This window comes from Drosophila tropicalis, unplaced genomic scaffold (genome assembly GCF_018151085.1).
Source record: "Drosophila tropicalis isolate 14030-0801.00 unplaced genomic scaffold, ASM1815108v1 contig_878, whole genome shotgun sequence".
In the NCBI taxonomy this organism is placed as follows: Eukaryota; Metazoa; Arthropoda; class Insecta; order Diptera; family Drosophilidae; genus Drosophila; species Drosophila tropicalis.
The window spans coordinates 10,991,125-11,009,005 of record NW_027173374.1 but is presented as its reverse complement, the minus strand read 5'-3'; the positions used below and the strand labels follow the sequence as shown (position 1 = coordinate 11,009,005).

General features: G+C 37.7%; 1 protein-coding gene across 1 annotated transcript in view; it reads right to left on the bottom strand.

The window, feature by feature from the left end:
- nAChRalpha1 (nicotinic acetylcholine receptor alpha1) overlaps window positions 1-17,881 on the bottom strand; it is a 61,918-nt gene that overhangs the window by 20,936 nt on the left and 23,101 nt on the right. Inside the window, exon 3 of the mRNA XM_068301320.1 lies at window positions 3,986-4,195. Within this exon, the coding sequence (XP_068157421.1) occupies window positions 3,986-4,177 (192 nt within the window). The 5' untranslated portion in view covers window positions 4,178-4,195. The remainder of the gene's footprint in view (window positions 1-3,985; window positions 4,196-17,881) is intronic.

The window sequence follows — 17,881 nt, the reverse complement described above, 5'->3', positions numbered from 1 at the left end:
ATGCGCCGTAACGCGTTTTGCTTTCCTGCCAACGAACGATCCAACCACAGTGGAACAGCAATATATATATATGTATGTGGCATCTATGGCATCCCCGGCAATATGTTAAGGTGCCCAGTGTTAATAGATTTTGCCCAGCACGCACATAGCATCCTAGACCAGGGCATAGACAGAGCAGCGACTTGCTAGTACTAATCACCCGCTCAGTGCCATGGTGTTCCCTGTCCACATTCACAACAAGCAAGTTACCCCCACGACCAGACAAGACAGGCTGAGAGGAGCAAACAGGCGGGGGTGGGTCAGGGAGTGGGAGGAAGAAAGTCTGAAAGGTCATTAAGTGAGGGCGACGCGGAAAACCGGCAATAAAACGACAAAGCCAAGAACCAGGCACAAAGATGATGATGGCATAAGGAAGAGATAAAATGACGCTGGAAGAAAGAGAGAAAAACGAACTTTTCGCGCGTATCCTTTATGCTGTGGCATCCCATTGCATCTTTATTGCAAAAGAAGTACATTCCGCACAGTGAAAACTCCTCATGTGGGGCTCATGTACATAATACCAAAGGCTGTTCTCTGTTTAGTTTCAGAAACATTTATAGTTCTTTTCGCATTCCAAGTCTTCAATTAATGGCAATTTAATTTGATGGATATTCAGGTATCTTAGGTTTCTTCTCGAATATAATAGAATAGAGACAGAGTGCATTTGGCTGGACTTTACTGTACACTCTGTGGCCGTCATTGTTGATAGCAGTTCGCACCTAGATTGAGATTGTGGGTGTTGTTGCATGTTGTATGGCGAAGGCTGGTGTCGTTTTTGTTGCTGTTGTTGTTGTAATTGCTTATTCACACTTAGAGGAGGTCCTACCAGTGGCTTGCATTGCCCGTCAACGACAACAGGATGCGCAGGATATACAGCATTTAAATTGCTTAAACCGAAAGCTTAAAGCGTTCATCCTGGCTGCCTGCATTTGAATTTGCATTTTGCTCTTTCTTATTCCCATTTTCTATTTGCCTCCACATTTCCCTATTTTCTTTGGCCCTTCAGACGGCTTGTTTACAATTTAAATCGAATTTCCTGTGTGCAGTAAATAAAGTTTGCGAAAGGAACCCAAGCAGTGGTGTGTCCTGCAAAAGCGGGGAGTAAGTGCAAAGGGCGGGGCTGGGGAGATGGTGTAAGCTGAATAAGCAGTAAATTAATTTTAGCCAAATGCATGAAATGCACTCCAAAACGGGGGGGCAATGTCGGCCGGGTAAGTGCGGAAGCAGTGTGGCATTATAAAGAGCGAAAATATATATTTATATATACAAAAATAGTTTTTAGCCTGCAATGTGGGTGTGGCGGAATAAGAGTCTATCCCCTCTCTTTCTTTCATCTATTTTTGTGCCACAACAATAGCTTTCAGTTTAATGCAGATTAAAAAGCAGTAGTTACTTGGTTGGAACAAAATTATGGCTATGAAAAGGTACGGGTGGACTCTTTCGCTCTCTCTCTCTCTCTCTCTCTCCCTCTCTCACTCTTATTACCCCGAAAATTGGAATATGAAAGCTTTGAATTTATGGTGGAAACTGGTCTAATTGTAATTTACTTGCCACAAATTATATATGTATAATTTATGACCAAAAACTGGCAATTAACTTGCTAGAAATGTGCATTATTTGCCATTTGAACGCTTCTGGTTTGGCATATTTACAAAGACAAAGGAATTGTCTTGCCTAAATGCAGTCTCCTCATCCTTCTCACACACACACACGACCACACACACATACATACGGGGTGGCTATGCATATGTCACTTGACTGGACAGTTTGAATGCAACTAGGTAATAAGCAAATATACATACATACGTATGTATGTATAACAGGGTCAAAAGCTATGGACAAAACTGGCAAGTAAATGGAAAATTGCAAATTAAAAATTCTTCAACCAGATGTCTCTCCTTGCTTCCTTGCCCATGACCCTCTTGTGACCCACTGGACGGACAGCTGATTGCAATTTCCATTGTTGGCCAGTGATTTTCTTGTAGAGAATTTTACAAGCAATTGTATGCCAATAAGGTAAGCCTGGCAACACGTGCGTTCCAACTATGTGCATAAAACAAAGCACAAAAAAATTTGCTGAAAATTATGTCGAGTAGTCGACTTTGTGATACTCTTAGTGGCCATTAAAATAGCTTTAGAGACTATTTATTATTGAAAAGAGGTATTCTATGTCGTTCAATCTCTGTGTCCTTAATCCCTGCCCTAGCTAATCACTTCATTATATGACTAAAGTTCTTGAGTCTGTTTTGTCGAATTCCCAATACTTAAATTTTTATACAATTATGATTACGAGATATAGAAATTTGAGAAATTTCTTCTTGTCTTTGGCAACGTTTAAGGTACTCAAGTTACCCTTTATTAACTATGGGCCTTGTTTATAGGGTAACAAAGAGTGAACTGCCGTGAGAGCAATTGCAATAAAAGAAATTCTCAAAATATTTCAAGTCACATACACACACACACACATACATATATATATATATATATATATGGAGCTAAAACCAATTTCGATATAAGCACCTTATACCTTTCCACACACGTCTGTACAGTGGCACAGAAAGAATAAACTACAGCAGATGGTCATGAAAAAGGCAAACAATAAGAGGAAAATTTCTCAATTCAATTAAATCCAAGAAAGATGTTGGATATCAGGTCCAGATAAACCAATTCTTTTTCCTTCTTTTTGAAGTATGGCCATAAATTGTACTTCAATTTCCATATACTTCAAACCAATGTGCACTTGTTTCTGCCAGTGACTGGTGCTGCTACTGCTCGGCATGCCTTTTAGTGGTCTTGGTGCTTAGCGCGTGATTTATAACAGCAAAAAAAGCCGAGGAGGAGGAAAGAAAAAAAAGTCCCCCAGAGTAAAGAAGAAGCAAAAACCAAAGACCAGCACCAGCACCAGAGACTAGGGATCAGAACAGGGTGTGTATGTGTGTGTGAATGTGTATGTGCTACTACAGTTTAGCTACTATGTGGCCAACAGCACGTAACTGTTAGCCGGTTACCCATTTCCGGATGCGGCTGTCATGTGCAGCAGCAGCAGCAGCCAAACCGAGCAGAAGATTGTGCACCATTTGCTTGCAACTGAAATTTAAGCCATTTCTTTGCTTATAATTTGGCCCAGGCTAAAATCCAAAGCAAACCAAGCACATAGCTCCAAGCACCCACATAACATGACATTTTGATTTATGAGTTGCTTAATTTTTGTTTAAACTATACTACAATTTGCACACAGTTAATCAAATCCATCTAGCAAACCAATGCCATTGATTTATTATGCAAACTGTTAACAAATGAATTGATTCAAGTGGAACTCTTCCAATAATAATGATGAGCTACTTTTGTCCCTCTCTCTGTTTGTGTGTGTGTGTGTGTGTGTGTTTATGGGCTTGGCATTGTCAGCCTCCCTTTTTAAGCCCTCGGTAAACAGTTATTAATTACCGCCCTGACTATTAGCTTTGGCTTATAAATACAAATGCCAAATGCCTGATAACTGATAACTGACTACCGGCATGTTGAGGCTTTTGTGTATTAATCTGTTATGATTGTCATTTGATAAACAAATCTGAGAGTGACTGAATCCCAAGTCCCCACCAGTACCCATCTCTCTCTTTCTTCATCACTCTCCCTCTCTCTCTCTTTCTATCTATCTCTCTGTGTCACTTATCAAACAAATGAAGTTGCGACTCAACTGTTCTAGATGCGGGGCATTTGGTTAAAGATTTTAACATTTTGTTTATTTTGTATTTGTTCCAATTGGATTTGCATCATCTTTGATCTGTCTTAGTAAGTACTTATTGTTGGTTTATAGCTAGAATAGGCTTTAATGTAACTCAAATGCAACTGTTTTTAATGAATCTTCTTCATAAGTTTTAGTTTACTAGCTTTAATGGTAAACTTATTCACTCTAAAATATTATATGTATAGCAAAATATTTACTTACCACATCGATGAGCTGTGATAGTCGCAGACCCATTTTAACAGTCAAACGATCCGAATTATTGCCAACAGGTCGGATGAGGCGATTGTAATTGCTCAGTAAATCGTCGTAAAGGCGTTTTGCATCTGGGTTGGCCAGGCCGCCGGTGGCAAAGTGTAGTGCTATGATAACAGTGGCGAATAGCACGCTACCCATTTTAGGCCAGGTCCAACCCTGTAGGATAGCAATAAGGGAGAGAGAGAGAGAAAGAAAGAGTGTTAAAAATATAGAAATAAGTTTTAGATAATGTCGTCTGGGCATAGAGCTGAATAAAGTTTCAAACTCTTTCTTATTTATTTTGTATGCCAGAGAGCACACAAAATGTTTGCAGCCATAAATTCTTGCCAAACAGAAAGAAAGAAAAAGCACACACACACACATACATACAAGTGTCAAAAGTATTAGAGGAACTAGAAGTAGGGAGCTGCATTCCCTTTTGGCCATAAACACCATTTAATCTTTGGCTCAAACACTCAAGTAACATCTCGACATTTGTGTGTGTGTGGGATAGCAAGTGCTGCATATCCTTCTACACTTTATGCAGCTTAGAATTTTATGCATTTTTCTGTTATTTTTTTTGTTATTGTTCAATTGTTTAGGGACATAAGTGGAGGTCCAGCACCTCCAACTCCACCTTCACCTCCTCGGTTCATTTCTTCCTCTTATCCAGTTGGTTGCATTTTATGCAAAATTTGCATTATTTGCACTGACAGGGACAATTGCTACAATGGACTGCTACATTAGACGCAAACAAGCAATTATAATGGTTTCTTTGTCATTTTTGTTTTTGCATGTGCAGCCAATTATGAAAAGTGAAAAGTTTTCATGTATCTCTAAAAGTAAAGACCAACTCAACACAATTAAACTGATTGAACCATGCAAATATTTTTGGCTTCTATATAAATATATAATATTCAACTTTATTTCCCCAAAAACTGACGACCAACTCTTTCAATCTATTTGTATGTACAATGTACATATAATATATACTTATTTTTCAAACTAAAAATTGCAAAAATAAACTTTCATTCCACTGGCTCATCAAACTAGGAGGCCATTTCCATCAATAAGCCAAAATATTCCATCGGAATTTAAGCAAGTAAGTTTAATCAATATTGTGTTATGCACCCCTTAAAGCTTAATAAACTTTTATTATAAGTGTCCTATGATAAACACCATATAAAAAATATATTATTCAACCCCTCTTATGGGTCAATTGAGCTACGTCTATGTCATTTTAATGAAGGAGAAGACTTTCTTTTTGTCTGGCAAAAAAGTTTTCAAGCAAAAGATTTCAACTGTCAGAAACACTTTTTTGAGAAACTTCAAAGTTTTCTTATTTTTCTTATTTGCCGTGTCAAAAGTTTTCTGTGTGAAATTTTAATATGCTTACTTTCATTTCATTGCAAAAAGTGTCCAGAGAACTCCAATTGGCCTTAGGTTTACTTCTGGGGCACCCTTTCAGCTAATCATATTAATCAATTTGCAGTTTTGTTTTTAGGTGTTAAATTAATTATGCAAATTTCATGTGTAAATTGTGCGTAATTTGGGGCTTTGATTTGATTTGACAAAAATGTGGCATCTCGGCACAAATCACATAACATTTCTCTCATTCTGCATAATTCAGTATTATTACTTTTTGTTTGCATGTCTGGAAAGTAGAGAGACGTCATCATTCACACCCACCCAGACACACCAAAACACACACACATATATACAGAAACACAAAACACGTGTCACTGACCGCAGAAACAGAGACTAAGAACAAAAACAAAAATCAAGCGAATGTCACACACGCAACAAACACACACACACACACACTCCTGAGTAAATGGCAGCAGCTATGAAAATGGCCGCCCATAAACAACGAAAATGAATGTCATTTCGACGGCTATTTATGCGCCTTTTAGTTGGCAGATTATTTCATTTTCATTTCCCATATGTATTTATGCGTGTGTGTATGTGTGTGTGTGTGTGTGTGTATAACCATTTATATTTATTTATTATTTATTTCTGGCCACAGTTTGGTTTTTATTTAATATTATTCGCATTTTCTCTTTGGCCACCACTGCGTATGCGTTATATATTTATTCAGTCTCAAAGTTTACATAAATTGGTTCCATAGGTTAACCTAATACTTAATGGTTGTAATTTTAAGAAATTTGCGTAAAATTAAAGTAGTAAACTATTTCTATTTGTTAAATATTAAATGATTAATCAATTTCTGGAAATCAACAAACTTCGATAGAATTATTAATTAAGTCCCTATTGAACTGAAATGAACTTTAGTTTGTCAGTTTTCAATGGCTATTAGATACTACATCTTAAGTCAAGTCTCTCTTTCTCTTTATTTTGTCTGCACCCATATCACTTAGATGGTTGTCACAAGTTGAACAAATTGTTATATAATTGCATATATGCACTCACTTATTGTATATATACACTCTATGCACATTTACTTTTATGTAATATTATACCGTCTTGCACTTTAGATTTTATTAGCACTTTTTGGTCTGCAGCAAATCGACTCAAACTCAGACATACAGAAAGAAAGAAAGAGAGAGTGAGGCTGAGTGAGTGCCTGTGCGAGTGAGATAGACAAAAATAATAACAAAAATAACTGACCAACACTCTGGCTATAAAGAGCACACATACACATGACTTGGAGTGTGTGTGTGTGTGCACAATATGTGCATTGACTGCACCACTCGAGGACGTGCAACAACAACGTCTACAATTTCAATCACTTCCCTTGGCCAAAAAAAAGAACCATTAAAAGCCACTCGTAAAGCTTGTCGGAAGAAAGAAACTGCGACAGAGTGGGTGATGAAGGCGAAATGGGGATGATAAAAGGGATGGAAAAAAACGAAATGGTGAAATTCTCGTTTTCCAAATTGCAGCATCCAGGATCTAGGAGCCACCCAGTGATGGTGGCAAATATTGAAACAGAAACTATTTGTTAGCTAGCCGTCAATTTGTTCGTAATGAGGCTGAGGTTCAGTCTCGAATTTGTTGCAAATGAAAATGTCTTTCAGCATGGTAAATATTTTATGCCATACCATTCGCTGTCTCCCTCTTCAAGTCTCTTTCCCTCTCTTTTGCCATTTTTAAGCGGTAGTAAATTTTTTAGTAGGCAACCACAGCAGCAACAACAACAACAACAATAAGGAGAACAAGCAGCAACGTGAAGCTCTGCCGGAAACTGGCGAGTCAACTTCCGTTTGTTGTATGTGTGTGTGTGTGTATGAGTGTGTTCGGGTGTGCGGTATGTGGGGGGGGCGCTTGCAATTTTCCAGTTGAGTTCGTTTTTCATTTCCGTGTTATTTGTTTTGCATGTAACCCTCATCCTCTTTTCCCTCATCTCAGCGCCTTTTTCTTTTGTTGCATACTTTTTTTTTCGTTTTTTTGCTGGTTGTTCATTTTTGTTTTTGTCTTTATTTTTTGGCCAGGCCTGATATATTAACATGGTCGCAGCTGCCATTTTAAGCATTTTTGTTGTAATTGCTTTTGTCTTTCACTCTCACTCTCCTCTCCCTGCCTCTGTCTCTGTCTGTGCCTTTACTTGGTATTCTCGGTAGTCTTGTAATTGAATTTCATTTCAGCGAACTCGACAGTACAGAAACAAAGCAGGAAACTGTAGTATAACTGGTTAATTTCATATATGCATGTATTCCATACCAACATCTTTACTTTATGTACATTGTATGCATACATATACTTTACAATGTTTCATATGTGTGTGTAAGTGTGTGTGTGTGTATAGCTGGCATTAAACTCTCATCAAGCAAATGAAGTTTGCCTTCTCAACCGTGTTTAACTAGATTAAGGACCAAGTTCCTTTTTTTATTATAGTTATATTATTACTACTCAAGTAAATCTTCATCAGTTTTAAGAAATTGTTATGGAAACTTTTCCCAAAGAAAGTGCAGGAAAAGTACATGAATTTTTGTTATATTAGTGAAAAAGATTACAAGACAAGTGCCAGATAATATTTTTGGGGTTATTAACAAGAAGAAGGTCCTTATCAACCATATATAATATAGGTCTTAAAGGTCAACTGAGGTTCCACATATTTGTTTTCAATTTGTATACTTTATTTGATAAAGCTATCTCACTACTTTTGAAATGCCTTGCTAACCATTCTTGCCCCCATATGAGTCTACAAATCTTACGGACGTACATTATATGTAGTAACATCTTGAATTTCCGTAGACCCTCCTTCAAAACGCATTAGAAATTAATGGCTTCCGACAGTCCGAAATCAATGAAATATTATTGACATGAGTGCTTGCCACGTATTACAAACCCTTTCACCGCCATTATCATCATCATAATCAGCAGCAGCAGCAACAGCAGTGGCATATATTCAACTTTATCTCATCACATTATGCTCCAAATAATTGCCTAACCAGTAATGTGGTGTAGTGGACTGCATATTCTTGAAATTTATGCAAATTGCCTATATAGAAATTATGTTGAAAATTTTGATGCTGTGTGCATAATAATTTGTAACAATTATTTGGCAAATACATGCAGTTGAATGTATGTACATACATGTATGTCCATATGGATATAGTATACATTTTTTAAGCATTTCATGTTTTGCTTTCTGATTTTCATGTGAATACTCTGCAAATGAGATGGGTACTAACCTAAAATCTATACATAGTATCAAATATTAGACTGCTCTCTTTTATTTGGCACACATTTTAAGGCCAATTTCAATCAAGAGCATGCAAAAGTCGGTATGACTGCTGATGGGCCTCGTTCTTTTGATTGTGTATATTTTTTGTTGGCTTTAGTTGTAGACAAATACTTCTGTCCATGGGATACACATACTCACATATACACAATTCGAAAAAGCCCGAAGAGTTGTATAATCAGGGCAAAGGGAGGGAAAGACGTCAACTTGGGCGTGGTAAAAATAAAAGTAGAAAATTTTGTTATTTTTGAACTTTTGCTCATGAGCGCCCTCAGGTAGCTTGTTAAACATTCTTCGGGTTGGTTTTTACTTTTCAGTATTTTCATTTCACTTTTTTTCCTCCTCTTTTTTTTATTTTTGCTGTTTCTGTTTTTGTGTTGTTGCTGTAGGTGCTCGTTTGCAAAAAGAGAAAACTTCAACTTGGTACATGAAAATTTGCATATGATAAGCAAATAAGCAGCAAGGGTTGTTGCTGTTGTTGTTGTTGTTGTTGTTGCTACTGGCAGGTTGCTGGCAAAAGTTTTATTAGATTCTTCATTCTTTGTAGAAGTGACTGAGAGGGTGATGGGGGGCGGGGGCTTTTTTCTTGGGTAAGGGTAAAGAAGAAGTAGAGCTGTGCGCTCCTGTGGTTATGAATATGCTGGAGGAACCCAACACAAAGTAAACGTCAAAAAATATGCGAAACATTTGAAAATTATTTTTGCATAAATAAAATACAACGAAGAACAGCCACAACACATTTCCGACTCATGTGTAGCCCCCGAAAAAGGGTTGTAAATGAGCTGAAACATCAAAACATTAAGTAGCCTAGCATGAGACCAGAAATTGAACAAACCAAAGCAAAAAGTTATGCCATAGAAAAGCGGCTTACAGACTCCATCTTCCTCGCCTTAAAAGGCTTCTTTCTTTCCATTTAAGCAAGTGGCTGGGGAAAGGCCAAATGATGTGCAAATATGCGTAAATTGCACACACAGAATATCTGGGTGTACAACGCGTCGTATGCGCTATATACGTATATACTTTTATTATGAAGAGCTCTAAGCTTTCAGGACACAGACACAAAGCTAATTTTTCACTGGCTGCATTTGATAAACGTTTCTCCTTCTCCATTCCCACGAGTGGCAACGGGAGCAGCAGCATGAAACATGAAATGCATTTGCTTTCAACGTTTTGTTTTAGTGTTTTGAATAAAATATTAGCATTTATTGCCAGCTGCACTCAGCGGACTATTTAAGGGAGAGGCAAAAAAACTAAAAGAAGAGAGAGAGAGAAAGAGCAAGTACGGCAAGTGTGTAGCAAAGTTCCTCTTAAAGCTATGCAAAAAAGGGTTGGCCCAATAATGGCACACCTGAACACATTGAAACCTACAGCAGCGTTTTCAGGTTTGGTCCTGAATGAAAGTGTGCAAAATCAAAATGCAATATCCTTGACAATTACCCAAAAGCCACAGACAAGCTATCATCCAACTGATACTTCATTAGTCTGTTGATACCCACCAAAATAAAAGCTGGGCTTATCTTGGCTGCTGCTGCTCTTGACTTGACTGTTTCTGTGGTTAATTTGTTTTAAAGCTACATAAATTGTCTGCAATATCCTTGATTTCCACTTGCCATGAGCGACTGCATTACATTAAGTGTTGCATACTGCAAGAAGCAGAATGTAAAAACCAGACACACACACACACAAACACATTTAAAGACCGATAGTGCCAAGAATACGTAGTGCCAGTTGATCCCCCCTCTGCTCTATAGCCAAATGCGTTTGCACTTAAACCAATTGAGCTTTAAACGCCCGACTCGATTGCCAGTAGCTAAAAACCAGGAGCGGATTTAGTTCCAAAACTTGGAAAATAATAATACAACAGTTAAAGCTTGTAATAAATAAATAAAACTTGTTTAGACAACGATGGATTCAACAGCTTTTGCTTAACGAGAAGGTAAACTGGATCGCCCCTGCTTACGAGACAACAACTTTGACGTGGCCACATGGGGGGCAAGAACGAGTGAGCGATAGGGACTTAGAGTCAACACAATGGGATATGGATTCTTTTTCCTTGGAAATGCATCTCACTTATGGACCGTTGCATTCAATTTAAAGCCATGTCACTTCTTGCTGGCTTTTTGGGCGCTGAGAGCAGTTGGCACTAGCCGTATTATATTCTTTTTGGCAAACTGTTGCTGCTTGAGGACTTATTGTATTCGAAACAAACGAAAACGACAACCAAAACGAAGGCAATCAACTGACGCAGGTGGAAAAATTTTCGAATATTTTTATGGTTCCATAAGCCGCCATTCGCTTTACGACTAAAGTTCAACACAAAGGCAATGGCAACAGCAAAAACAAGAATAAAGAAAAGGCAAAGCAAAGAAGAGAAAAACTTGGCCACAAGCAAAAGCTCTCAAGCGCTTTTATATGCTCATAAAAATCCATGAAAAACTTTCATACGACACGTAGGCCTGGCCAAGTTAATTATGTTTATGCAATGGCATTTACATAAGAAAGACCAAAAGAGCAGCAGACGTAGCGGCATGAACGGAAACGTGAAGCGCTAAGGGAAGGTCCAGCAACAAGAGGATGGGTAGGAAAAGTAGGAGTTCATACATCAAAGTTGCAGACAGTCCTAACAAATTTGTATGCATAAATAGCCCAAGGTGTAAATTTAATAAACGAATTACGAAAACATGAAGCATGAAATGACGACAACAAGAACTTCCAGGTCCAAGTCCATCTTCAAGTCGCAAAAGTCGGAAGAGACGGAAAAGTTACACTCGTAATGTCACAGTTAATGCTAATGTGAATGTGGCAGAGGAAAAATCTATTTAGCATAAAGCAAATTAAAGCATAACTTCTCCAAGAAACAGAAGCACATTGTTAACAACAACTGAGGTGAAAGTTAGTCTTTTGCTCCTGCCGGTCTTTTATTTCAATAATCTATTAAATTCATTTGCTTAGTTTTAACATTAAATTCTAACGCAAATTAAGGTCAGAAAACCAGATCAAAATAGTTGCAGAGTATCTCTTTTTGTTGGGGAGCAATTCTGAAAAATTCCACCTGACATTGTGGAATTCGTGTAAGTCCGTACCCCCTGCCCCTGATCCCGTCTTTTTGGAAAAATTTTTACTGCACGCAGCTCGAAATATTTATAGCATAGTTTTAGTCTTTTTATATAAAGTTTTTTTTTTTTTTGTACTAACAAACTATAGAATGTTGAGTCTTGCGGCTATGAAACAGCATGCCAAAAAGCAATGTAGAGATGCATAAGCCACGCCCACTTCAGCACTAACAGGCTGAAAATATGTAGGTTGCTATCATAGTGCTTGCTGTGCATCTCATCCCCCTGCTCATCTGGTAAGCAACATGAACTAGTTTCGCGTTCGCTTTAAATTATCTTTGAAGCAAAATGGCAGACATGTGTGGGGGTAGAAGAGGCGGATAAGGCGGATGAGGTGGCAGAGTAGGAATATAAAGGCTGGAGGATGGACATGAAAACGAATTGCCGCAGGTGTCAAAAACACACAGACAAAGTCAATTTGCGCTAGTAGACGACACAACAGGGCAATGCAGGGATGAGCAGAGCAGAAGTACGAGAGGAAGCTGCTCATTACGCGGCGCCTTTGATGTGCATCAAGCTGGCGAAAAGTGCCAGCAGGCAGGCACCATCACCATCGCCACCACCAACTACAGCAACAAACAACATTACAAGCAGCAAGTGGCCCAGCCCCAGCCGCTGATTATGATCATGATGATATTATGGTACATACCCACACATACCTATGTATGTATGTATGTGTATGCCATGTCCCAAACACCAAAACTGAAATGAAATGAGTGTCTAAACCGCAACAAAGCTCTCAGTTTTCCACGAAATTTCATGGATGGCAGGTGAGTAGGTGAGCAGGTGAGTGGTAACTAACTGGTGGCATCAGAGGTAGCAAGGTAACAAGGTAGATGGCAGTCGTAATGTTGTGTCGATGTCAGCTTCTATTTATCTTTAATGCATACAAATGATGCACTAACTGCAAATGGAGACGAAGACACGCTATAAAATCAACACACACCATTTTCTCAGCAGCAGCCGGATCGCATCAACCGCATTTTCCTTTTCTGTCTTGACAAATTTACCCCACTTGAGCATGTCATACTCTCTGTCTGTCTTCCGCCTGTACTTAAATCTAATTCACTAGAGAACGCAACGACGCAACCGACAAATGTGCATAAACTTAAAAGATATTGCAACTTAAAAGTATCTTAGTAGAGGGCGTTGGTGAAATGTGAAGGGGGGGAGAAAACATGCTATATTATTTGCATATAGAGTGGCAAAAAAGTTGTTATGTGGATTACAAATATGTAGAATTTTCTGTTAAATCAAAGCAATAAATCACCAAGTATGTATGTAGCCCATTAACAGCAAGTCATCAACTCTTCCAACGATTTGATGAAATCTCAACACATTTCATTTTTTGCCCAATATCTCACATCATTCCACTGCACATTCACTTGCCTCTCTTCCTAAATCTCTTCGATTGTCAGAAATCAGAAATCAGAAATTATTAGTCCCAATGTTTCCTGGTGTTTCAACATACCAGAGATGCTGTTGAAATGACTTTTGCCTACATAATGGTTATTGTTGTTGATAGATAGATGGCCAAATCGATAGATACAAACTAACACTAAAGCTGAAAACTGAAACAATACTTGGGAAAAAAAAGTATTGCAAAAATGGCCACTGGGATCTGGTGAACTGGACACAACTGGATTGTGGGATTGAAAATGGAGGCATCATCTGACAGCTGCCAAAAGCATGTCAATATTTCAAAGGTGTGCCGACATTAATCAAAATAGCATAAAGAAAGAAAACAAAACATGAACGAAAAATGAATGTGAATAGAGAATGGCATAGGGAATAGAAACGGTTCCAATTTCATAAGCAATGACCATTCTATACACTTTCGTTCATCTAAGCTGCCGCTTTGCTAACCAAATAAGGTCATTGGAAGTATATAATCTTTGGAGTAGTGGATTTCCCTTACAAAATTTGGCATCAAAATTTCTACACAAATATCTATACATTTTATGATTGCCAATCAAAATCAATATACACGCAATATAGTGTATATAGTGAATTTTTTCAGGAAAAATAATTGGCCATATGGGTGTGGTAGTACTCAGAGAAGGTTCAAAAGATGAGGACATTGACCAGCAAAGGTTAGTTTAGGTGTGACTGCCTGACCCATACCAGCAATTTGTGTCATTTGATATGCAAGGAAGATTTATGAGTTAATTAATGTAACAGACATTGAGAAGGGCCATACGAGAAGCCAGTCATAAGATTTCTTCATCGACCCCTGCTAACCTCTCGCACTCTCTCTCTCTTTCTCTCTCTGTACTTTCTGTGTTGTTGTTTTTGATTATGATAAATGTTTTGTGGTCGGAAACGGAAATGAAATTGTGTAGCCGATTGTTAGTGCCGGAGTGTTTTAAAGCTGGATAATTTTTGCTCCTTTAAGAGGGGGCCAATAGACCAAACGGAGGAGAAGAAAAAAAAGGAAATTGCGGTTGACACACACACAGAAAGCCTAGATGGCTGGCTGGTAGAAAAGAAGTCAAGCAGACTGCAGCTGTGTCTGTCTGTTTCACTAGGTCGTAACTCATTCATAGCTCATAACAGGCACTAATATTGAGTGTCAATTTTGCCAGGACATTGCACCAACCAAACAGGCGGTGTCTGGTGTCACCGTCACCGTCTCCATCTCACTCTGAACAATGCAGCAGTTTTCCTTCACTCCTTTCCATTCTCCCTCTCCATCTCATTTTATAAATATGTACATATATGGAACTTTTTTTTCTTCCTTTTTTTATTGTGACCCGCTTTTTGTGTCAACGACGAGGATGGCTGCAGCTGCTTCATTACGGAAGCCGTGCATCCTGTTAATAGTTTAACATAAACTGTGGTAAAGACTGCTGGCCGTCGGTACACTTTATTGATTATCGCCTTGACTGTCACAGCCAGTAAAAACACTTGACGATGTTGGCTAACTCTTCTTGTCTTGGCACCAGTTGATGTACCCACTTAATGATCATTTGGCTTATGGCCATTGAATTTGCAGAAAAGAATATCTTAGCAGAAGAAGTTGCCTCTAACCAGTCATAATTCGAGACTATCTACTCATTGCAATTTAAATTTAAGTTAACTCAAAGAGATATAATAACTTAAAGTATTTATGTCTGTCTGTGTAAACTTGAGGCAATAAATTACTACAGCTTGAACAACAGCTGCAAAATGCTGCTGAGGAAAACCAAAATGTGAAAATTTCATTTTGATTTTCATTTTCTATGCAAATTTTTGCTTGATCCGTCTGTCCAGCCCCAAGGCCGATTTGGCCATTTGACTAATTATGTGCGGAGTTTAATGCTATGTAGAAATTGATTGATTGATTAATGGTGGGGCAAATTGTTATTGTAAAACAGATGTTTCCGCTCCCACTTCATTGTTATTTAATTAGCACATCAATAACCAAAAAAAAAAAAAAAAAATAAAATAAAAAGAAGAAAGCAAAACAAAAACAATCAAAAAAAAAATAATAAAAACAGTTATGTTTGATTAATGTTGTACAGTTACATCAAAGGGCAGAAACGAGGGAAAGTGGAGAAAGGAGGGGACTGACAGGAAGTGTAGGACACTACTGTATATAGTTAAACATGGTGCAATCAATAAATGACAGCTAATTAAACCTGCATATACAAAAATACATACACATGCAGATACAAAAGGATAGATGTATGTATTCATCTGCATATATGCGTGGGTTTTCCCACGCTCTGATAATTATAATACACACACAACAATTTGCGTGTCCTTGTGGCATTTTAAATTGCAATGGTATATAAAAATTGCCAAAGAGAGATACAGAGAAACAGAAGAGAACAGAACAAACGAAAGGAAATCGTGCAAACGGGTGAAAGAAATAAATTATAAATTCATTAGCATTTAACAGACATCGATATGCATTTTGCAGTTGCCACAGTTTTCCTGATGCCTTGCCAATTATTATTTTCATTTGTCGTTTGCTTTTGGCACTCAAATTCAAATTCAATTCAATTCAATTTGATTTTCTTTTCCCTTTGCTGCCGTTCTCTATCAATGTTGGCAAAATATGATTATTGTATCACTGATAATATGAATTGGCCTTTGAGTGTTACTTATAGATCTGATTGCAAATAGCAATTCTTACATAATAATCAAATAACATAAATGTATATCAGTATACACATACATATATTTTTTCATTCATATTTCCCAGTATTTATATTTGTTTTGCTTGCATAGCAAATATCAGTTGGATGAAACTAGGATGATTTTTGCATGGTCATGCATGAATTATTCAAATAGTCATGGATGCAATGTGCATTGGGACGCAATGCAATGCAGTGCAATGCAATTGCAACTGCAGCCACAACGAAAACGTAAACCAAAACCAAAACTCAAACTCAAACACCATAAACTGCAGCCACTCGAATTGGATTGAGTTGGACTTTGCCACTACTCCTAAACTGAAATGGAATCACAAAACATGGCAAGCCAAACAACACTAGCAAATGCAACATGAAATTGATGCAGTCCATATAAATGGTGGCATGAGTTAACCACTTTAAGGTACAATCCTTTATATGCTAAAACGACTAAATAAACTCTTTTAAAATAAGTAATGAAAAGCCAAAAGGAAACTTTTTTCTCACACAAGCGTAGGATAATCTCTGAAGTTGAAGCTTATGGAATTGTAATATTACTTTCTAGTTTTAAATCGCAATTTTTTCATGGGCTTCTTTAAAGATTTGGTTTTGCCTACCTTGCCCACAGTGCATAGGTCAAATCTGCAGTAACTAAATGCAAACATAGCCGCACGGACACGCAGCAAGTAGAAGTTGAAATAACTAAATAACAATACTCAAAATGAATACACAAATATTCACACAAAACTCTAAATTCAGGTTAACATGCTTTCGACTTCACTTCAAACTTATTGTGCTTTCGGTTCCTATGCCAATATTCAGAGTATTTTCATTGGCTCATAACCAAAATAAAAATTCAATCAAAGTTCCCAAATAATTAGGCAGTAACTCTCATTGATTTGTTGGCAAAAATTGAAAGTTTTAAAATTGCAATCGAACTTTTGAATTTCCAAGATATTTTTTTTATTTAATAGATAACTGCAAATTTATTCTACTTAATAGCTATAAAAATTATGCCAAAAGAAGAACTAAAACCAGAGAGAGTATAGTTCAATTATTCAATGCAAATCCCATGCATTGGCAATCAATCAAGAGAGCTCAACCTCATGCTTCTTCTAATGCTCCTACTGCTCCTATTGCTTCGTGTGGCAGTTGGCAATGTGATTTTCAATTTCCAATTTCAGTTCTATGCAAAGAAGAGAATGATGATGACGATGACTAGCATCAAATGACTGCTATGTATGCCAACTATTGACACAGAACTCTCACTCCCGCACACACACCACACAAACACACACACACACAGACAAAGCACTTGAGCAAATATACGAAGAGCCGACAAACTACTACTAGATACAGACACCCATACCCAAGACCGATACTTACTTCCAGTCTCTGGCTCAAATTCAAAGACAAACAAACTGATGATGAGACTATAGCAGCATTTCTGTCAAATGGCTTGGCTTTAATTTGTATATAATGCAATGACTTTGCTCTAAATGTATTGCACTTGACTAAAATTAGATCTTGAAAAGGTTCTTAAAAGCAATTATCTTTCGATTTAATGAAATGTTCTTTTTCTAAAATATTTTGTTTCCACTACAAGGTGTGTGGTTAACTCGCTCTAATGGCTCTAAATCAAAGTTACCTGAAGCAGTTGCGAATCCCATTACTAACTCTACACTCACAATTCATCCAACTGCCACACCCTTAAACCATTTTCCTTTGCCAGAATTCCTATCACACCCATGCGTGTCGCAAGTGCATTCAATTACTTGATGTGTCTATAGAGCAACAACAATGTATCGGTATTTGTCTCTGGCAGTGATTCGTTTACCACCCAGCCCACATTATTCTCTACCTCATCTCCACATTACCAACCATTCCATGTTGGCGTCGTCAACGACATTGCCTTTGCTACAATTGC